The sequence below is a fragment of the Pongo pygmaeus genome, chromosome 3 (genome assembly GCF_028885625.2).
Source record: "Pongo pygmaeus isolate AG05252 chromosome 3, NHGRI_mPonPyg2-v2.0_pri, whole genome shotgun sequence".
Lineage (NCBI taxonomy): Eukaryota > Metazoa > Chordata > Mammalia > Primates > Hominidae > Pongo > Pongo pygmaeus.
The window spans coordinates 49,412,331-49,436,304 of NC_072376.2; the positions used below are offsets into that span (position 1 = coordinate 49,412,331).

At 35.0% G+C, this 23,974-nt stretch overlaps 1 protein-coding gene and 1 non-coding gene across 2 annotated transcripts; one reads left to right on the top strand and one right to left on the bottom strand.

Annotated features, from left to right (window-relative positions):
* The first annotated feature begins 2,417 nt into the window (after positions 1-2,417).
* Positions 2,418-19,759, top strand: GNRHR (gonadotropin releasing hormone receptor). The gene is made up of 3 exons (XM_054485945.1): positions 2,418-2,992; positions 12,105-12,324; positions 16,181-19,759. Exons 1-3 carry the CDS (start codon positions 2,471-2,473, stop codon positions 16,423-16,425), a joined length of 987 nt encoding a protein of 328 aa, XP_054341920.1. The 5' UTR covers positions 2,418-2,470; the 3' UTR covers positions 16,426-19,759.
* LOC129035957 (small nucleolar RNA SNORA62/SNORA6 family) lies at positions 9,517-9,667 on the bottom strand. The gene has a single exon (XR_008502434.1). It is a non-coding gene; the product is annotated as a small nucleolar RNA SNORA62/SNORA6 family (small nucleolar RNA).
* Positions 19,760-23,974: the final 4,215 nt, after the last annotated feature.

Consider the following 23,974-nt stretch of genomic DNA (forward strand, 5'->3'; position numbering starts at 1 on the left):
TGTGTCAAACATCATTCACCCTCTACTTCCTCTACTGACTTTCATAGCCACACCCTGCACTTTTGGGCTTTATACCTTTCATGTTGTGTTGTTAGCAAGGGTTTTCCAAATAGATTAACTTCCCTGAATTTTGATTGCCCACTATTCCCCAAATCCCTTCAAGGCATTCTCTGTGTGCTATACAATAAGCTTTCTGAAGCATAAATCTGGCCATACCTACCGTATATTACTCCATTCTTTATATAGGTAAAGCCTAAACTCCTTTTCTTGGAATATAGGCTCTCCAGATGTGAAGGCTGCCTCATAATTTACACTTTTGCTCTCACATACCATTTAAACTTTCTCACATTGTCTTCATATTTGAGTGTGCTGCTCCAGCTTCTAAGCATGCCCTCCCTGTCCTCATACCCCATTCCCCAGTCACTTATTACCCTATATGCTGTAGTCCCATTCAGCTCGGTTGCAACCTCTTCCCTAATGAATCAGTCCATCTTTAACAAAGAAAGGGAGGGAGGAAGGGAGGGAGGAAGGGAGGGAGGAAGAGAGGAATGAAAGGAGGAAAAGGGAAGGAAGGGGAAGGGAAGGAGGAGGGAAGGAATGGGAGGGAAAGGGACAAATAATGAATGATATGCTCTAACCTTTTTCCCCTAGATATAGAAGACAAAGAGCAAAATATACTTCACTAAAATCAGATTTTTACATGAATGTTCTTTCCTTTGATCTTTTGGTTGCTGGTCCACTTACAAACACTTTTCATATTTGCATGTCTTTCCAATGGTTATCCTGTTTTGTTCATTTCAGGCAAATGGCCCTGATCAGATTAACTGACATGATGTATATGCAAAGCCTTTGAGTTCTTCAGAAAAATAAATTATCTTAGTCAAGACTGATTGCTTATAAGGAACTTATTATAGCTAATGTAGTAGGCACAATTTTTTTTTTGTAATTCTCCTAGATGAGTCAGAATTTAGTTTTGACATAGGTAAAAATTTTATGGTCACAAATCTCAGGTGTGAGAAAATCTCTTTCTTTGATATTCTGTATAAATAGAGGATATAAATATTTCAAGTCTGGAAGTAGGGAGAGAAGCTGCTAATTCTGGACATATAGTGAGTCAAAAAGGAGCTCAGGTACAGGACCGGTCTAAGCTGCTCAAGATTCAGGAGACAGCCAGCACACAGAGAAGCTGAGGAGATACATAAGATATGTCTAAAACACTTATCTAACCTTCCGTGGTAACAAGCTCCTTAAAGGGGCTGGATGATGTTGGGTTCATTTTTATCACCAGCAAAGGCTAAGATAATGTATATAGTAAGTATTTAGTAACTATTAAATAAATAAATAAATATTTAAGACAGAATAAACAAATGTAATAAATGAACCAATAACAATGCACCATCTAAGTCAAAATAACCACTTTTATCCTTAACATTGTACCTGCTTTGGCTGCCGCAGAAGCAAACTTGCTGGCATTAGACAAATCAAGCAGGTGATTTAATAAATTCCAATGTAAGTCTTACCAGTATGGATAAATAACTATCCAGCACTCACCATGAAAGTTAAAGAAGCAACACAGAAAAGGTTCCTAAGTGGTCCCAATTTGAAATGATCAGATAACCTATAAAGGAACATACTCATATTATACTAACATAAACACATATAAATGCACTTACAGCAGTTAGACAGTATTCCCTTCAATAACTAGTTCCCCTATGCATTAATGTGTAATAACAGCAACTACAATATTTAGATAAGTATAAAAACCAAGGCAATAATTTAAAACTGATTAACCGTTTTACTCTAACTTAAGCATGGATCTGACCAGTAAGATTGATTAATGAATTTGAATGCAGCCAGTTGTCTTGATTCTAATTTAAAGTTTTAATTTGTTGTAGAATAATTTTAAATGAATGTATTTGTCCAGTGTTTGAGGGCTCAACAGTGTGTTTGAAAAGGAAAACAAAGAAATGTTTTTGAGAAATGTGTTAATTCCTTAAGACAATGGATTTTAATTGGATCAAGTTGTTTTCATTTTTCTTCATTATCATTCCACATCTGTATGTTGGACAGAACACTAACACTAAATAGTTTTTAGAAAAAATTTTTAAAGTTATTTAAATCATAATATCATGACTGACTTTTAAATTCAAAATTAGGCTATGACTATCCTTCTTCACTTAGGAAGAGTGTTGTGAAAGCCAGACCATCTGCTGAGGTGCTACAGTTACATGTGGCCCTCAGAATGCGTTTGGCCTGCTCTGTTTTAGCTCTCTGTTGGATTACCAATACACAAAGCAAGTTAACCTTGATCTTTCACATTAAGTATCTCAGGGACAAAATTTGACATACGTCTAAACCTGTGACGTTTCCATCTAAAGAAGGCAGAAATAAAACAGGACTTTAGATTCGGTTACAATAAAATATCAGATGCGCCAGAGACACAAGTCTTGAAGCTCTGTCCTGGGAAAATATGGCAAACAGTGCCTCTCCTGAACAGAATCAAAATCACTGTTCAGCCACCAACAACAGCATCCCACTGATGCAGGGCAGCCTCCCCACTCTGACCTTGTCTGGAAAGATCCGAGTGACGGTTACTTTCTTCCTTTTTCTACTCTCTGCGACCTTTAATGCTTCTTTCTTGTTGAAACTTCAGAAGTGGACACAGAAGAAAGAGAAAGGGAAAAAGCTCTCAAGAATGAAGCTGCTCTTAAAACATCTGACCTTAGCCAACCTGTTGGAGACTCTGATTGTCATGCCACTGGATGGGATGTGGAACATTACAGTCCAATGGTATGCTGGAGAGTTCCTCTGCAAAGTTCTCAGTTATCTAAAGCTTTTCTCCATGTATGCCCCAGCCTTCATGATGGTGGTGATCAGCCTGGACCGCTCCCTGGCTATCACGAGGCCCCTAGCTTTGAAAAGCAACAGCAAACTCGGACAGTCCATGGTTGGCCTGGCCTGGATCCTTAGTAGTGTCTTTGCTGGACCACAGGTAAGCCATTATACATAAACTTATTTGGATATGGTGATTTTAGATTTCCTATGTAAATTTGATATAAGGTCTTATCAAAGGAAGTACTGTATCACCTTTAAGAGCTTGGGCTCTGGAAGTCAGAGAGTGAAGTTTAATTCTGGCTCTGTTCTGTTACCTTGGGCAAATTTCTTAACCTCTCTGGTTTCAGTTCCTTTACCAATAAAATGTAACATGGGGGTTAATGCTTACTTAGTACTGCTTTTGTGATGAATAAATAAAGTGGCTCACAGAATCTCTATTATGTAGCAAATGCTTCCCCCAAAAAATTGCAATTCTCAAACTTGACCTTATCTCCATCCTATTCTTTTATCTATTTTTCTTTTTGTTCTGGTTGACATGGCTTTAATGTTTAGTCGAGATAATTTTTAGGAATTATGAAATTTGCCTAGGTAGAAAATATTTATAATGTTTCTTATTTAGGGTTTCTTCAGTGGAAATTTTAAGAATTCTGTCACTGCAGCTTAGAGAGAATTATTCTTGGTTAGTATGTTGCTCTGCAATTTGCAGCTAAGTGGGACTGAATATAGAAGAAAAGTAAGACATCTTGGATGTTTGGAAATCCAAAAATTTCCCTAAAGTCAGCTTGAGTTTTGCTGGAGGCAGCTTATTGAGAAAGGCATATGACTGACAGAGTAGGCCCAGGCCCTCCCCACAGAGGGCAGTCATCTTTCCAGGTTGCCTTCATCAGAGGCAGCCTAGTTAACTGACCTGCTGAACCTGCCATTTTAACAATCAGATCCCCGAAGAAAAGGACAAATTCTTGAAAATAACGAAGAATGTTAATAGCACATGAACAAGTTTTCTCTTGCATTTAAATGTACTACATGATAAACCCAGGATACAAGGATGTGTCAAGAAATAAATCAGAATTAACTAGGATCCTCCAAAACTTGCCTCTGAAAATGGAAATTTATCTAGACTATTTTTTAACTGACCAGATGGTTAAAAAACAAAAACAAAAAAAAAACTGCCATGCAGAACTCACTATATAGCACAAGACACTAGAAAGCTGGATAACTGTTTTATCCCATCAATTTCTCACTTTAATATTTCTTTTGAATATGTGCGTGTTTCATAATAAGAATAATGGGAAAAACTAAAATGTTTTCATTTTCTGAAGAAAAATAGATGATTTCTTTCACAGTGATGCAATATATAAGAACAAGTTTAGTAAATATATCACCTGAAATGAGGTGATTTAGCTAAGGCTTATGCTCTTAAAATTTTCCACATTCTTTCTTTCCACTTTCGCACCTGTGGTCCAAGTTACCCGGGAAGTTGAGGTGGGAGGATCACTTGAGCCCAGGAGTTCGAGACCAGACTGGGCAATATAGGGAGGCCCCATATCAACAAATTATATAAAAAAAAATTGCTTAAATGCTGGTCATGATGACACACACCTGTGGTCCCAGCTACTTGGGAGGCTGAGGTGGGAGAATCGCTTGAGCCTGGGAGGCAGAGGTTGCAGAGAGCCATGATGCACCACTGCAACTGCACTGCAATCTCGGTGACAGAATGAGAACCTGTCTCAAAAAAGAAAAAAAAAAAGGCTTTGGGAAAATTTATGTAGGCCCGAATGGCCCAAATGGAGTGGAATAAAACAAAGACTTTTTTTTTAAATCATCTGGCAATGAGGTGATCAGGGGGCTAGGGTGGTATCAAAGAGAATAGATAGTAAAAGAGACATTTCAAATAAAATACAAAACTTGACAACAAATTGGGTGGAGAGAGTTAATAATAGAGCAGGGGGAAATAAAGTTCCAATTTTCTTAGCCAAGAAATTAAAATAGTAAAACCATTGAAATGATCCGGTTGAGAAGGGGAGTGTTTGTTTGTCTGCCTATTTGTATGTAGAAGGGAGAGGGAAGGCAGGCTATGAGAAGTAAAATCATTTGCTTTAGGATGTGACTATTGGCAATATAAGATCTGTGTAATTACAACTATGTGTAAAGTAGTTGGTAATTTGAGATGCTGATATAGATTAGAATCCAAACCGAAGTAGAAATAATCCTATTTGCAATAATAACTGAAGGACAAACTCACGATTTGATTCTTCTTAGAAGAAGTCTCCTAGAAGCTATAAATAAAATATTGCTTTATCAATCCAATTCTTTTCATCTAAGTATTAACAGCAATAATAGAAAGATAATGCCAAATATTTATCTAACTTGATGTAGCAGAAAGAAAATAGGAACTTAACTTTGAATTGTTTAGGAATTTCATGTAATAGTCTGACCTCAAATACATTACTAGAGAGATTTATGTGAATATGAGCAACAGAAAATGGTGTTATTTTATTTTGTAAAACACATGACTCATCCTTACTTTCAACAACACTTTAAAACACTTTGCTGAAGTTTCCTGAATAACCTCACATAAGTAATGTTGATATTTACATTAACTCTATGAGGTAAATAGGAGCTGTGTTATTATCCCTATTTCATATATAAGAGAGCTAAGGTCTAAACCATGGAAGAAAATGGCATTCAAATCCTTTTGCAATAATCCAAAGTGAGAAACACACACTACACTGAAGCCTTGTTTGTGTCTCTGTCTCTTTCTCTCACACACATAACTGAGAAAAAATTTTGATGAAATAAATATTCTGTTCTGTTACGTTTTATTTTTTACTGTTGATTACAACTCACTGCTGAGCATATCCTGCAGTTCAAAAAGCACTGATTTAAAAGGATTCATTGGCATTCCCAGTGTCACGTGCTCTGTTGGACTCGTGTTGTCTTATTCTTTCCTTTTATTATGGCTCCCTTCAATTTCTCTGAATAAAAGAGATTTCAATCCCATAACTAATGTTACATATATTTAATGAGGAATATGAGAGAGAAAGAGGGCTTTTTATTTCTAGACTGTGATGCATGATGAGTGTGTCTCATGCTTCACCATGCTCTGTGATCAATTATAAAAATGTAATTGACAAAGGCGCGTCCTATAGTGCTTAATTTACACAAAATTAAAATTAAATTTACACAAAATTAAAATAAAAATTAAAAGGGTAACTTTAATTTTCATCCTTTGGTGCACATACCGATTTTCTATTATTTGAGTAATTCATATCTCAGTTGAAAAAAAAAAACTTAACAAACATGTTTTCACCACTCAGGGCTGGGGATCTGGAAATTTATGACATTTTGCCTCAGCTCAGAATGACCAAATTTCAAATTGGCCTCCTAGATTTTCCACTTTCCTCATTATTAACCTCAGAAGCTATGTTCTGTGATAATTTGGCGGTGCATTTTCAGAAGTTTTAGCATAGTGTGGCATACAAACTTTCAAACTTTATGCTAGTAATAGAATTCTTTTTAAAAAATTCTATATCACAATGTACCCCATAAATATGTACAATTATTACGTGTCTATTAAAATTTTTTAAATAAAATACAGTACAAAAAATCCTGTATATAAAAAAAATCCTATACAAAAAATCCTGTACAAAAAGCCATACTGAATGAAACAGATATAAGTGGAGCTGCTCTGGTTAAAATAGAGGGAAAGGAGGACCAGTCCTCCACTTGGTTATTCACTAGCTCCCAGTCACAGTTACTAAAGACTTCATATCTCCTTGCAACAAAGTTCAAAAGCCAATGGGATAGTAAAAGTGGCATGAGTGTGAGATTCAAATGGAGTTGGGCTCAAATCTCAGTAATACTGCCTACCAGCTATGTGACTCCGAGCAAATTACTTACATTTAAAAGAGTAATTGTAAAGAATAAGTCATACAATTTATAAAATCATCTAAGACTTTATACCTTAATTTTAAATACTAATTTAATGTTTATTTTTCTTCTTTTCCTTTCTTCCTAAGCCCATCCTTTCTTCTTACCTTCATAAAAGAGATTTTGAAGTCAGGAAAGAAAAAGTACAGAAATATGAGTATGGAATTGTTGGTTCTTTAAGAAACAGCAAAAAGAAATGCTTATATAAAAGTGGATTATTTCAAATTTTTCAAAATTATAGCATGCATTCTGACTGATCAGTAAATTTGGACAAACTACTCCCTGGTCACAAAGCTATCACACTCAGTCTGCAAATTATACATGCCAGAGCACAGTAATTCAAGACTTGGAGGTATCGTATATAAAAGTGGGGAAAGACGGAAGGAAGGAAAGAATGAAGGAAGGAAGGAAGGAAGGAAGGAAGGAAGGAAAGGAGGGAGGAAGGGAGGGAAAGAAAGGAAGGCAGGGAGGGAGAGAAGGGAAGGGGAAGAAAAAGGAGGAAAGGTAGAAAAGAAAAACAAAGGAAGGAAGGAGGAAAGGAAAAAGCAGCAAACACCCTAGGATAGCTTTGGTTTAAGACCATCTGTGGTTAGGGTGGTAAATATAAATTGAAGAGAAGACATTTCCTAAATTAGATGTGCCCATATCTAATTTAAAATCACATGGTTTCTAATAAGAGTCATTTAATACCACAAGAATTCCAGAGTAGCAGGTTATTTGCAGAAAGAGTTCATAGCTTATCTGTGTTAAGCTTATCACTAGTTTATCGGTGCTAGTATAGAGTATTACATATTGACAGCTTTTAAATTCTATGGTTAACCCAGGCCTGCCAGCAAGAAATGTGGGCCACTCCTTAGTCCTTAATGTAAAGATATGTCGTCTGAAGATGTGTGGAGGCTTGCCTTAACACATAGAGAATTTACTGGTGTAGAATGCACTACTGACATTGGCAAAGAGTTTAAATTCAATAAATATTATCACACAGGTACAATATGCCTAACATTGTGCTACAACATAGTACTGTGCTACTAGCAGAAATAACAATAGCAATAATGTTGATGATGATAAATAATGCTTGAGGATATAAATATGTGCCAGGAATTTGGCTAAAAGCTTTTACATGCTAGGTTCACAGAACAGGCAGTGAATAAATATTAAATAAATAAGCTTTTACATGCAATATTTCATATAATGCTTCCAACAATCATATAAATTATGTACAATCATTATCTTTATTTTACACATGAAGAAACTAAACCTCCAATATTATATAACATGCCCAAGTTACTGTTTACTAAGTTGAAATCTCAGTATATCAGTACATCTAGTTATCTATATATGGCCATATCCATAGCCAGCTCTTTTTTTTTTTTAACAGTCAGAGGCTTCCCATTTATTTATTTATTTATTTTTAAATTTTATTATTATTATACTTTAAGTTTTAGGGTACATGTGCACAACGTGCAGGTTTGTTACATACGTATACATGTGCCATGCGAGTTAATGGGTACAGCCAGCTCTTTTAACTGCTACACTCTACCCAACTCTGCCCACTGAACACTGCAATATTGTCTATTTCCTTTTTACCTGTAGGAGGCTGGGGAAGAAAAAGGCAGAAAAAGCTTGAATTGAAAACTGATGTTTAAAACACATCAAGAAAAAAATACATATGATACACATTTATAAATATACAAATGCAAATGGATACATATAAAAATTGTGTGCCTCAAGTTTTAATTATAATAATGGTAAAGATTTATACAGTTCTGTGTTCCAGGCACTATTCCAGGTGCTTTGCATGTATTAACTCATTTATTGTCATGATAGGCCTTAGAGGTAGCTATTACTATTTTCTCCATGTATGTAGATGAGGAAACTGAAGCACACATCCGAAGATAATTACCTTTGGACAACACTAGGTAAGAGTATAATTAGTGTGGGTAAGGTGAGTGTTAATATTCTAAGAAGAAATGAACAACTGCAATTGACTGTGAAAAATGAAAAGAGAATGTTCTTGTTTATGGCAAAATAAAGCAAACACTGATAAGAACCAGGGCCAGGGACAAGAGAGGAGAAATATAACGAAATTAAAGAAATATAATCCAAGGACAAATGAACAACTAAAAGCAAAGTGGATCTCTATATTAATCATTCAAATGAACATGGCCTTGGAGCACAAAATAAACAGAACTAAGACAACAGCAAGTTAATTTATGGGCAAGTAAGATTCTGAATTTGTGTACACTTTATTATACCTTTCTTAAAATTTATTGGTCTATCTTGTATTACCTGGGTCACATACATTTTAAATCTCCACTACCAAATATTAAATTCCCTGATTGAAGGATATAACTGCTTTATCTTTTATGACAGAGAATGCCAGCTATAGCTTGTTTTACCAAAGAGTTGCTTAAAAAATAAGCATGTGTTAAATAAGATAGCCATTAACTCAATCATAGTACTATGTTTCAAAGTCATTGCTAATTGAAAGTTTCATCATTATGGCTTTCTTTAAACATATTTTATTTTTTTAATTATAAATTTTTTCCAGTTATAAATGAACCAATTTGAACCACACAACAACCCATCTTTTTAGAATCTTATGGTAGAACTCACCAAGTTGGTGTGAAAATGGAAAGGCCAAGTAATGCCTGAGAGGCCTGAGCAAGAAATACGGACAAATGCAGAAAAAAACACACTACTTTTCAAATGTTTTCACCTCTCCTCAAAACGGGCACGCAATAACATTACATTTGTCACAAGAACTACTATCAAACTCCACTCATTGAGCCAGAGACCTTTGTGGTGTTAGCAAAAAACTTGCCCCTCATGTAGCATACTACCTACGCTTGTGATTTCATCAGCCAGTCAGTGACATCATTATGCCTTTAAAACATGAAATATTAAGATGAAATTGTGGCCCAGGCAGAGCAGAAAGTAAAACTCAGGTCATATGGTTCCAAGTCCAACTGGGATGGTGCAGAGAGAAGTAGCTAAAACCTTAAAGAAATATAAGATTCTCGGGTTCTACGTGAAGTAACCCTTCCAAAGACTTTAACTCACAGCCTCTGTTGGATCTAATTCAAAGCTGAACTTTAAATAAGGTCAGGTTGCAAAGAATTACAGAAAACTAAAAGGCTCACTTTGTAATGTGGGAAAAAAGTCTGAATCTTAAGATAAAATTAGCTGAATGCACTTGTTGGGGTTTCTTGACTAGAGTGATAGTAAAATTATTATACGCCCTCTAGTGGATGAATTTAAAATCATTTCTTTCCCCTTGAAAACGAAAAAAGCTCTGAAACTGAAAATCAACTTTTTAACTTATTTAACAGGGCCAAGGTTTCTTTCCCTTTTGAGGTGATGGGAGTGAGAGTGGAGTATGTCTTTTAAAAAAAAAAAGTATTTTTAAAATATTTTATAGTGTTTTTTGTTGGTAGCGTAGAAAAGAATCATGTTTCTTAATACTGTGACTAAAATTTTCTAATTCAATCAAAAACTTTAAAAAAAAGAATCCCTCAGTTGCTTAAAATAAAAAATATTGTAACATTTTTGTCTGAATTTACTTGCTATCAATTTAAAAATGCTTACACTCTCATCATTTCGCTTTAATAATGTTTCACAGTAAAATGAAAGTTCTCAGGGGAAAAGCTTATAAATAAGTAGGTGAGAAGTGTTTAATGAATAGAGGAATAACGAATAAATGTCCACTAGAATTTATTTTTGAAAACTACTTGCAACATTTTCTTAATTGTTGATTCAGTTTGTGTTTTTAAAAATTGTGGGATAAAGGCTTTTTAAAAATAATTTGACACTCAGAGAATGGTTACAAGAATCATACAGATTTCTGGATACCTTCACCCAAATTTTCTCAAATATTAACATTTTACATTTGCTTATTTTATCTTATCTACATTTTCCCAATTGCTTAAGAGTAAGTTGTAGACATGATTTGTCTTTACCCCTCAATACTTCAATGTGTGTTTAAGGCCTCTCACACACAGACACAGTAATGATTGTCAAAATAAGAAATTTAACATTGATACAATACCACTGTTTAATTTATATGTTCTATTCAGAGCTCATAAGTTGTCCCAGTTTAACTTTTGCCCTTTTAACAAAAGAAAATCCAAGATTATGTGGTGGATTCAGTTGCATACCTCTTTAGTATTCTTTTAGCTGGAACCATTTCTCAGTCTTTCTTTGTGTTTCATGATATTGACATTTTTGGAGAGTGCAAACCAGTCATTTTGTAAAATGTCTCCCAGTTGGGATTTGTCCTCTCAAGGTTAGATTCAGGTTATACACTTTAAGCAAAAATACCAAATTACTGATGCTAAGTTATCAATGCATTACATAAGGAGACAGACATTGTCAATAGGTCCTATTATTGGCAATGTTAACATACTTATCTAGATATTTCTCTTCTGTAAAGTTATTATTTTATTCCTTATAATGAATAAGTATCCTGCAGGCTGATACTTTGAGATTTTGTAAACATCCTGTTCTCCTCAAACTTCCACCCACTATTTTTACCAGCTATTGATGATTCTTGCTGTAACCACTTATTATAGTGATTACCAAATGTTAATCACTAATTCTGTTTATTCCTTTTAATTTGTTAGTTGGCAATCTACATTATGGAAGAGGTTTTTCTCCCCCCATTTATTTGTTGTTTTTGTTATCTTGTAATTTTTATAAGTATGGGCTCATGGATCCTTGCTTTATTCAATAGTGTCTCATTCTTTTAGATCAGTTTCTTTTTTGTATTTTAATGCTTAAACTGCCCCAGATTTGGCCAGTGGAAGCTCTTTTCAGCTGATTCCTGCGTTGTTTTGTTTGTTTTTTTGTTTGTTTTGACATATTCCATCATTCTTTGAGCAACTGTCTTTTGACCATTTTTTAAAATGTCATTTTAATAGGGTTTCTGTCTCTAAAATAAAATTTAAATATGTATTTTGGGGGGTACATTTTAAGTGCCAGGCACAGTTATAGTTACTGCAGATATAACTTATGAGCAAAATCACTTGCAAAAAGTTTACTCAGCATAATTGTACTGGAAACTGAAATACAAACAACGTTTAAATCCTTGAGAGATGATTATTCTTCAAGGTTGAAATAATTTCTAAAAAATCCAAAATCTTATAGATCTATTGACACTTACCCAAACATATTTTAAGTAAATATTCACATGACTTTTCATAGAAACGTCAGAAGTATAACACTAAGGAGCTTAGAAATTGCTTCAGGTAACATGTTAGAAGGCTAGCAGAGTACCAAAGAGAAAACTTTCAAATACCATTTGGAAAAAAGTAACGTAGCTTTTTTATTGTCTCATACAGTTATACATCTTCAGGATGATTCATCTAGCAGACAGCTCCGGACAGACAAAAGTTTTCTCTCAATGTGTAACACACTGCAGTTTTCCACAATGGTGGCATCAAGCATTTTATAACTTTTTCACCTTCAGCTGCCTCTTCATCATCCCTCTTCTCATCATGCTGATCTGCAATGCAAAAATCATCTTCACCCTGACACGGGTCCTTCATCAGGACCCCCATGGTATGTATTCCTTAGATTTAGTGTCACTTGTGGGCAGTTTTAAATAGCAATACTCAAAACAGAGTGGCACGAACTATGTGACGGATACTGTTCTAAGCAGTTTGCATATATTAGCTCATTTAATATTCACAATCACCCCATAAGGTAACATTTTTATTATGGTTTTATCATCCTCAATTTACAGATAAGGTAACTTAAAATCTTCTGCTGTTCTACATTTGCACCATGAAATTAAAGAAGAAAGAATGATTATTCCATTAAAACCCAGGATAAGCATTGGCAAATGGTTTCTGCTGGGCAGCAAGTACAAATTGTGATGTCTAGACTATAGCAAAGTACAACTTGTTAAATGCTATCCAATAAATTAGCTAAAGTAAGCTGTTTCATTTTATATTCAAATCCCATATATTTACACAACATAAACTATGCACATTTGTGTGTATGTTAATATGCGAAATATTGATTATGTAATTGATTATTTCATTCAAAACTTCACACATGTGTTTGTACCTTTTTTGCTTTAGTAAAATGGTGCATTCCCAAAAACTAAAATTTATAAATTTATGAAATAAACATTGTTATGTTGACATGACATCCAAAAGACATGTTATCAATGACATAGTGCATAAGTTATATCTGGTACAACTTATCAGGGAAATCATCTTAATTATTATAGCATGAATAGTCTCAGTAGATATTTTCAAAAGAAAATATTCATGGTGATGCTCTCTAATAGGGAATTAGGCAGTTTCCACCTACCAGCATAAAATGGTATTTAATATTTCCAAAAAAGTATACTGCAAGAACAATTTGCCTTCAAAATCTTATCTTGAGAGATTTCATTTTATAAGCGATATCTAAGAAGGGTAGAGGGAAAATAAGAAGGTGAATCTCAAATAGGAGTTAATCTGAAGAAATATGAGCAGTACATAAGCAGAAAAACAAAAAAGCAGAGACAGGAAGCAAAAAATATTATGAACACATTTATTTATTTATTATTTTATTTATTTGATTAATACATACGGACTACTCAATGTTGCTGGAAACTGTGCTAGGTGGGGATACCATGGTGAATAAGAAAAATCTAGTAAGTATCCTGCTTTCATGGAGACTACAGTCTAGCAGAAAAGTCATAAACAGTAAACCAATTATTAACTGTGATGATGTTTCAAAAGAAGAAAAAGCATAACATGTTGTGGTTGTCTTGATATTTTTTCATTTTCAGTCACGTGCTAAGGCAAGATGGTTTTTTGAATTTTAAATGGATGTGTCACTAAAGTTTACAGATATTGAGGATTAAATGATAGTGTGTGAAGGCCAGGTGCAGTGGCTCATGCCTGTAATCCCAGCATTTTGGGAGGCCGAGGCAGGCGGATCACCTGAGGTCAGGAGTTTGAGGCCAGCCTGACCAAGACAATGAAACCTGTCTCTACCAAAAATACAAAAATTAGCCGGATGTGGTGGCACATGCCTGTAGTCCCAGCTACTCGGGAGGCTGAGGCAGGAGAATTGCTTGAACCCAGGAGGCAGAGGTTGCAGTGGGCCAAGATTGTACCATTGCACTCCAGTCTGGGCAGCAAGAGCGAAACTCTGGAAAAAAAAAAAAAAAAAAAAAAAGAATAGTATGTGAAAAGAGCAAAGCCTCTAGCAAGGCACAGAGTAAACAGTAATTAGTTTTGTCTGCTAAAAATCCATAATCAGTCTGTATTTAATAAATTACTTTAATATTTCTAGATAAAAATTAATTTTATAATTAAAACACCATGCATGTAAATGTTCTCCTCTATATGTCCACCCTTTGGTGACCAATTAATAAGAAATTTCAAAATGACTATTTCTGAATAGCACTCTTTTTCACTCAAAAAAATATAGTGTGTGAAGAGTGTTTCTTACTTAACACAGAAGTTCTCGATTATGAAATACAAGAACAGATTTTGAGCACTTCAAAATTGCACCTTTTTACCTTTAAGAACTAAGTCCAAAATTTCAGGTAGGCAGCCTGACTGTAAAAAGTCAGCAATTCCATTAATTTCCAGCAAATTTCTTCACAAGTGCAACCTATGAACTTTAATGGCTGTATTAATATGAAAAGTGAAATTATTTCAGATATCATAGAAAGAAGCACACAGTTGAGATAGATAATTTGGGGTAGTACACTTTCATCCACACATGATACTTACTATCCTTAGTGGCAGAGATACTCAGTGAACACAATTTTGTTTTGAAGTCAGAATTCACAAAGCAAACAAAAACATACAGTGGGGAAAGGACATCCTATTCAACAAACGGTGCTGGGATAATTGACTAGCCATGTGTAGAAGAATGAAACTGGATCCTCATCTCTCACCCTACACAAAAATCAACTCAAGATGGATCAAAGACTGAAATCTAAGACCTGAAACCATAAAGATTCTAGAAGATAACATTGGAAAAACCCTTTGAGACATTGGCTTAGGCAAAGACTTCATGACAAAGAGCCCAAAAGCAAATGCAACAAAAGCAAAGATAAATAGATGGGACTTCATTAAACTAAAAAGCTTCTACACAGCAAAAGAAATAATCAGCAGAGTTAACAGACGACACACAGAGTGGGAGAAAATCTTCACAATCTGTACATCTGGCAAAGGACTAATACCCAGAATCTACAAAGAACTCAAACAAATCAGCAAGAAGAAAGCAAACAATCCCATCGAAAAGTGGGCTAAGGACATGAATAGACAATTCTCAAAAGAAAATATACAAATGGCCAAGAAGCATAGGGGAAAATGCTCAACGTCACTAATGATCAGGGAAATGCAAATCAAAACCACAATGTGATACCACCTCACTCCTGCAAGAATGGCCATAATCAAAAAATCAAAAAATAATAGATGTTGGCAGGGATGCAGTGAAAAGGGAACACTTTTACACTGTTGGTGGGAATGTTAACTAGCACAACCACCATGGAAAACAATGTGGAGATTCCTTAAAGAACTAAAAGTAGAACCATTGTTTGATCCAGCAATCCCACTACTAGGTATCTACCCAGGAGGGAAAAAAAAGCATTATATGAAAAAGATACTTGCACAGGAATGTCTATCACAGCACAGTTTGCAATTGCAAAAATACAGAACCAGCCCAAATGCCCATCAATCAATGAGTGGATAAAAAAATGTGGTATATATGTACTATGGAATACTGCTCAGCCATAAAAAAGGAACGAAATAATGGCATTTGCAGCAACCTGGATGGAATTGGAGACTATTATTCTAAGTGAAGTAACTCAGGAATAGAAAACCAAACATCGTATGTTCTCATTCATATGTCGGAGCTAAGCTGTGATGATGCAAAGGCATAACAATGATACACTGGACTTTGGAAACTCGGGGGAAAGGATGGGGGGTGGCAAGGGATAAAAGACTACACATTTGGTACAGTGTATACTGCTCAGGTGATGGGTCCACCGAGATCTCAGAACTCACCACCAAAGAATGTATTCATGTAGCCAAACACCATCAGTCCCCCAAAAAACCTATTAAAATAAAAAAATAATTTTTTTAAAAAAGAATTCAACTGAGCTCAACCTCATCTACTCTCTTAAATTTATATGTTAAGAGTTTGAGTACCCCATATTTCAAATCCAGATTACTTTGGCAGAAATAAGAGCACTATCATCTTCAAACTTTTCTATTCATTATGTGACATAGTGGAAAACTCTTATTAAAACATGTTTTTCAAACAAATTATTATTATTTAAAATAATGGAAATTTTCTCCCATTGATTAAGTTGAATTAGTGATGCTGTCTTCCTTTTTGTCCACTTTGGTTTTGTAAGAAAACTGATCTTTAAACACTGGCTCTTTTCTCTATCCAATAGAACTACAACTGAATCAGTCCAAGAACAATATACCAAGAGCACGGCTGAAGACTTTAAAAATGACGGTTGCATTTGCCACTTCATTTACTGTCTGCTGGACTCCCTACTATGTCCTAGGAATTTGGTATTGGTTTGATCCTGAAATGTTAAACAGGGTGTCAGACCCAGTAAATCACTTCTTCTTTCTCTTTGCCTTTTTAAACCCATGCTTTGATCCACTTATCTATGGATATTTTTCTCTGTGACTGATAGACTACACAAGAAGTCATATGAAGAAGGGTACGGTAATGAATCTCTCCATCTGGGAATGATTAATACAAATGTTGGAACATGTTTACATACAAACAAAGCAGAATTTACACTTAAGTTATCATTCTTCTAGAAACTCCATGTTCAGAGCCTCAATTATTAAGAAAAAATCTTCAGGAAAAATACTAAAATATTTTCTCCTCCTCATAAGCTTCTAAATTAATCTCTGCCTTTTCTGACCTCATATAACACATTATGTAGGTTTCTTATCACTTTCTCTTTGCATAATAATGTACTAATATTTAAAATACCTGCAGCCTAAGGCACAAGGATGCCAAAAAAACAAAAGTGAGAAACCACAAAGCAAGTCTAAACTCAGCATGCTTTGGTGAGTTTTTCTCCAAAAGGGGCATATTAGCAGTTAGAGTTTAATGCAATATAATACATAGAGCACAGAGCCCTTGCCCATAATATCAACTTTCCCTCCTATAGTTAAAAAGAAAAAAAAATGGATCTATTTTTCTCTTTGGCTTCAAAAGCATTCTGACATTTGGAGGAGTCAGTAACCAACCCCACCAACCACTCCACCAACCTGACAAGACTATGAGTAGTTCTCCTTCATCCTATTTATGTGCTACAGGTTGTGAAGTATCTCTATATAAAAGGAAATTTTAGAGGGGTTAGGATTTGGACAGGGGTTTAGAACATTCCTCTAGGCTGTATAGTCTGTGGAGTTTGTGGCAATTAACTGCCATAAAATAACAATGTTTCCAAATGCAACTAAGAAAATTCTCATACTGAGTATGCTCTATGCATATTATGACCTCTATTTTAATAATGTGAAGAATTTTTTGTCTCTCTCCTGATCTTACTAAATCCATATTTCATAAATAACTGAGAAAAATTAAAACAAAATTAAGCAAATGCACAAGCAAAAAGATGCTTGATACACAAAAGGGACTCTGGAGAGAAAACTACAGCTTCAGTCTGTACAGATCAAAGAAGACAGAACATGTCGGGGGAAGGAGGGAAAGATCTTGGTGCAGGGTTTCTTAATCTGCAGTCTATGCACAACACTATATTTCCATGTAATGTTTTTATTTCAGCCGTATTTATATTATTTTGTGCATTTAAAAAACACAATCTTAAGGGGATAGACTAGACTGCCACAGCAGCCCGTGGCACAACTAACATCTACTGATATTCACATTAAATAGTATGGTTTCCAAAATATGTCTGCACAACAAGACCTCTTTATTTAATTCAGGCTTGTGTCTACCTCTTCCATGAAAAATCGAAAGGGATGAAAATAATGGGAGTATAATACCCATTTAATGTGAAAAACATAAGAGTCTTAAAAGAAATTAAGCCATTTAAAATTTTTTAAATAGGTAAGATACCATTATATTTATATGAGCTATGTAGTGCCACACAAAAGATGAAATATAATTTCTAAATACTCCAGGTGCGTGGTATTATGGAAAGCAAATTGCCAACTAATGGTAAGTCCTTTCTTTCTTTGATTTTCTCCTCTAGTGTTGTGTTGTTTTTTTCATATCCTACCTTATTTTCCAATTCTGTCTCAATTGAACTCCCTCTGTGTTCTCACTCTTTCATTCATAGCTTCTTTTTCATTAAACTCATACCTTTAATTAACCAATTCATGGCCCAGTTCTACAGTTGAATTGGACAAGGCTAAAATTCTGTAGTGTGCTAAAATGCTCAAGTTGGCACGTAAAACCATTCCAAGATTTTATAGTTCTTGTAGATAATGCAGGGATGTAGATAAGTTGAAACAAAACCAATGTTCTCTAAGTCTCTATCGTATACTTATTCCTAAACTGATAATTCTTACTTCTGGATTTAAAAGGAAAAATAACACACTTGTATAGATACTATCTAAGGGCTTTATCACACATGTGTTTAACGAATGTATCTCAGCTTGGTTCTTCTTGCGTGCTCATTATGGATCTCTCTCTCTTAGGAATTGCCTCGGGCATTTTTTTTTACACATTAACTAAAGGGCTATTCAAAATCTCGACTCAGGGGTTCTTACCCTACATTTCATGCAAAAAATATATATATTTCGATGTATTTTTTATTTTAGTCCTATTTGTATTATTTTATGCATTTAAAAACACAATCCTGAGAGGGATGGACCAGACTGTCACAGCAGCTCATAGCACAAAAAAAGGTTAAGAAGTCCTAGTTGACTTTGTATATATATAAAGAAGTCTATTACAATAAAAATATAACATAATCTATTCATCTATTATATGCAAACATAAAAATGTAAATATTGAAACAAGATTGCTTCAATACGCTTATTGTTTTCAAACCAACAAACTCTCTTAAGGTTCAATATGTAATAAAAAACATAACACAAATAATTATTCTATATGCATATTATGGTCCATAAATTATAATGTGTAATCTATACATTATAATGTAATATATAAACTAAAATTTATAGCACAAAAGATAAATATGGCTTTGAAATTAAAGATATTCCACTCAACGGACAATATTTCATATTTGATATTACAATTATTTATTTTATGTCCTATTATAATAAAAGGTGAGGACTCCTTGTAAAAAAGGAAATGTTCCACAGAGTCAATCTAATATATCAGATATTTCAGATTCTATCTTGGTTTCTCTTCCTTTACTTAGCCTATAAAACTAGTTAAAAATTGAATTTCTTTTAGCAATTCAGTTTAGTACAGGAGTGACATTAACTAATGACAATAAATTGAACAAAGTCTACATTAGTTCAATTTAAGCCTATTCAACAGAAATATAGTAGCTAAAAAAATACTCTGGGGAAGGTACCACAAACATTATCTACCAGGGAACATAGCATAAATGAGTTTGAAATTTCCTGAGAGTGACCTTGTCTTAGAACTTAGGTGGTAGTCATAAAGAGATAATGTTTTTAGGCAGTTAAAATACTTCTAGAACTCCATCTATTTTACCTGTGGTCCACTTTCCTATATTGAACCAATGCCTTGGGCTTCTGTAATTACCATACATTGTGCTCATATGAATAAAAGAAATTTTAAAAGAAAAAAAATCAGATTCAATCTCATCTTTCTTATCATTTTTATGATTATTAGGAATCAAGTTTAAAACAATTAGTCTAACTTTAAAAGTTATATAAAATGTATGCATAGCAGCAATAGATAAATATATACAAAAACTGTTAATATAGTTATCTGCATGATTTCTTAAAAGTTTCTTCCTTGTGAATTCCTGTAATTCCAAATTCCCAAAATGAACTCATATTGCATGTGTATTAAGACAAAACATAATAAATGTTATATGTGTGTGTGTTTGTCTGACTTTTATTTTATACATCATTGCTTCTATTAGAAAGTGTTCTGTTGTAAGGAATAAAAATGTCAAACTAGAAGTGGCATTTTTCCATCTCATGTTATAGGATGTCCAGAGATAGGCATGCAGAATCAGTTAAGTCAGAGCTTTGAGTCAGCTTCTCTGATTATACTAGGCTTTTTTTTTTCTGACTAGAAGTTGGCTGTCACCATTCTAGGGATCAAAGGCAGAAAGAAAGGGTCACTTCTCATTATGGATCTCTCTTTCCTATAACTCTCAGTACTTCCCCTTAAATTGGCTAGAACTGGGACACATGACTGATCCTAAACAAATCACTAGCAAAGAAGATTACCTCGAATACTTTAAGGGAATAACTTGTCTTGTGGGATAGGGCTCAATTTCCCTGAACACTTAGCAATCTGATAACTAAAAAAAATTGAAAGCTTTTTCTATTTTTTATTTTTGGGGTAGGGAGGAGGAAGCAAGAAAAAGAGACCTTTTTCTGACCTTTTGGGTCAGAAAACTGCAGTCCTTGCAATAATCACCAATTAACTTTTCAAAACAAAATTTAGACTATATATGCCACAAATTTAAGTAGCACATAATTTAAATACAATGCATACAAACTAAATGAAGCTCTGAAACACAATGATTGCACAATAAATGTAGCTCTAAGGGAAAGGAACAGATTTTCATTGTTTTTCATAAATTAAATCCAAATATTTTAAACTCCAGTGGTTAGAATCTTTATCTGATGTATAGTGGATAGGTTCTGCCTAATTACTTACTTTCTTGGGAACTCTTGGCTCCTGTTTTTTTCTTCATTTATTTGTTTGATTTTATAACTAGTTCATTGGATGAGAAATGTTCACACGTTTTAAAAATTCTGGCCATCACTTCAGATTCAGAGAACAATTATCAAGTAAGTTAATAAATAAATGGCAACTTGAAATGGATTTCCTATAAAGCTCATGAAACTTAATTTCCAAATTCCTCACTTATTTCAGTCCACTCTTGGGGCCCTGGAAAATATGTTTTCATGTGGTCACATGTTTTTATAAAACCCACACCAAAAAAAAAAATTTTAGTTGCAATTGGTTAAGACTATCTCTTTCCACTCTTGCTTTCCCTCTGTCACTCTTCCCCTCAGATGAAGTGGTATTGAGATGGCCATGTGTATTTTTGGGACCCAGCCAAGGGGAATTTGAATTAAGAATATCTTTAGATTGACTCTAGAGGGATAGTGTGTGGTTCCTGGTCGCTTTCATGTTGAGCTAAGTCATTGCTAACCATTGCAAGAAACTTCCAGGCATAATACTAGAAAAAATACCTACTATAGTGACCTACCTGGAATAGTGACAGGAAAGTGTAGGGCCAGAGGTCATATCATGATATCAATGTGTCTAGACCTATGGCAACAGAATCAGGTAAGTGGTGAGAAGAAAACAAGACACAAAATGTACAGAAGCTTCTCCGTGGAAAATTATTGTACATGTACACCCAAAGGTGATTCCCAATAAGGTATACCCTTATATAATCCCCTTTCTTTGAGCATGATTGGAACCTGTGACTTGCTTTCAATCATACTTTGCCTATGGCAAATTAATGATGTCATTCCTTGATCAGGTTACATTATCAAGCAAAGGTGCTAGGATATCAGTCCTGTGATTACATTACATTATATAAGACTATCTTAGCAAACTGAAGTGAGAAATTCACCCTTAAGCAAACAGTCATATTTTAAAATGCCTATGTGGCAGAGAGCTATGTGGCAGAGAGAGCTATGTGGCAGAGAATTGTGGACAGCCTCTAGGACCTGAGAGTAGCCCCCAGTGGACAGCAGTAAGAAGCTGTCCACTTCTTACTGAGAAGTGAATTCTTCCAGCATCCTGAAAAAGCCTAGAAGTGGATTCTTCCTTAGTCAAACCTCCAGATAAGCACACCGTCTGCAAGCACCTTGATTATAGCCCAGTGAAACCCTGAGCAAAAGACTCAGTTTGTACCTGGACTCCTTTACCCATATAAGCTATGAGATAAACATGTATTGTTTTAAGACACTAAGTTTGTGGTGATTCGTTTTGCAACAATAGAAAACTAATATACTTAGCAGGAAAAGCATAAGGAAAAGATTTGGTCCTTATCAAATCCTAGTCAAAATGGAAATTCTCTCTTTTCAGAAGTACACTGAACAATGCAGCAGCATATACAACTATAAACCCCCCTACATTTTTTTCTTTTAATTGGAAATGTACAAGATCCAATTTATGAGAATTCCTGTGCTTCTAGGGCACAAAACCATAGCAGTACTAGAAACAGCAAGTACATCTTTTTTATGCATTGCAATGTGTCAGATTTCATGCTAGGATGTCATTAGTAATAAATAGTTGTAAAACTGAAAGAAACCTTTCAAAGCTATCAATATATAAAAAATGGTATTATAAAATATTGCTATACTAAAATATAATCAAGTAGCATGCAGCCAAAATATTTTAGAAGAAAAAAAGTACTTTAGAGTTATGTCAAGCATTTAATAATAAAATATTACATTATTTTTATGGATTTAATGATGTTTGTGGTATTCGTCAGTATGATGTTTTAGTTTTTTGTTGTTGTCAGAGATAGGGTCTCGCTCTTTCACCCAGGTTGGAGAGGTGTGATAATAGCTCACTGCAACCTCCAACTCCTGAGCTCAAGTAATCCTTCTGCCTTAGCCTCCTAAGCAGCTGGGACTGCAGGCGCGCACTCCTATGCCTGGCTAATTTTTTTATTTTTACTCTTGTAGAGAAAGGGTCTCACTATGTTGCCCAGGCTGATCTCAAAACTCCTGGCCTCAAGTGATCCTCCCACCTCAGCCTCCCAAAGTACTGGGATTACAGGCATGGGTCACTTCATCTAGCAAAATATTTCCTTTTATACCCACTTATAGAAAGCCTACCCATATGTAAAAACTTCAGACCTCAGAAAACATGGATCCTTATAATAGGAACTAAACCCCTGCATTATTTGTAAGACCACCTCCCAAATTAACATGCCAGTCCTGGTAAAGTGATTCACATCTTATTTTCTATGCCAAACTTACTATCTCAGTGATCTCCCCAGAAAGCTAGGATAAAGTCCTGCCTTACTCTTGCCATTCTAATGCCTTTAATGCCTTATCTCTAAAATTCTTGGAACTGAAGTCTTTTTGTTGTTGTTGTTTTGTTTTTTTTTTTTGAGATGGAGTTTTGCTCTTGTCTCCTAGGCTGGAGTGCAATGGCCACTATCTCGGCTCACTGCAACCTCTGTCTCCCAGGTTCAAGTGATTCTCATGCCTCAGCTTCCCTAGTAGCTGGAATTACAGGCGCTCGCCACCAAGCCCAGTTAATTTTTGTATTTTTAGTAGATACGGGGTTTCACCATGTTGTCCAAGATGGTCTCGAACTTTTGACCTCCACCAGCTTCGGCCTCCCAAAGTGCTGGGATTACAGGTGTGAGCCACCGTGCCTGGCCTGAAGTGTGCTCTTAAACCAATATTAATTGGGGAGGACAGGTTAACTGATGGCAGGCTTTCCTGCTACAAACTATATGCCAGTCTATGTACCAAAATTGCTAATTATAGATTGCTAATTACTATGTTCAACCCACCTGATAGAATGTATCTTGCTATGCTCTAATCCATTTCTTTATTACTAGTTGCTCTCCAGAACTTTCCATTATCGATCACTAAATGTGCCAATTGTGTTCTACTTCCAGCTTCATGTCCTACCATTTCTAAACTCCCCTTCACAGAAAATTTCTCGAGTTGTTAACACCAAATTACTCTCCTTCTTTACTTCCCTTTTAATCTTCAATGCCTGTTAACTTGCCTCGAATTTTTTTTTTTTTTTTTTTTTTTTTTCAGACAGAGTCTCACTCTGTTGCCCAGGCTGAAGTGCAGTGGCAGGATCTCGGCTCACTTCAACGTCTGCCTCCCAAGTTCAAGCAATTATCCTGCCTCTGCCTCCCAAGTAGCTGGGATTACAGGCATGCACCACAACGCCTGGATAATGTTTGTACTTTTAGTATAGACGAGGTTTCACCATGTTGACCAGGCTGGTCTTGAACTCCTGACCACAAGTGATCCACCCCCCTGAGCCTCCCAAAGTGCTGGGATTACAGGCATGAGCCACCACGCCTGGTTCAATGCATGTTAACTTGGATCATGCTATGACTACTTGGTTGAAACTTTTCCTA

Excerpts from the sequence above, each read along its gene's own strand:
- GNRHR (XM_054485945.1), top strand. The coding sequence starts at position 2,471 with ATGGCAAACAGTGCCTCTCCTGAACAGAATCAAAATCACTGTTCAGCC. Across the intron at positions 2,993-12,104 it reads GTGTCTTTGCTGGACCACAG|TTATACATCTTCAGGATGAT; the intron begins GTAAGCCATTAT and ends TGTCTCATACAG. Across the intron at positions 12,325-16,180 it reads CCTTCATCAGGACCCCCATG|AACTACAACTGAATCAGTCC; the intron begins GTATGTATTCCT and ends TCTATCCAATAG.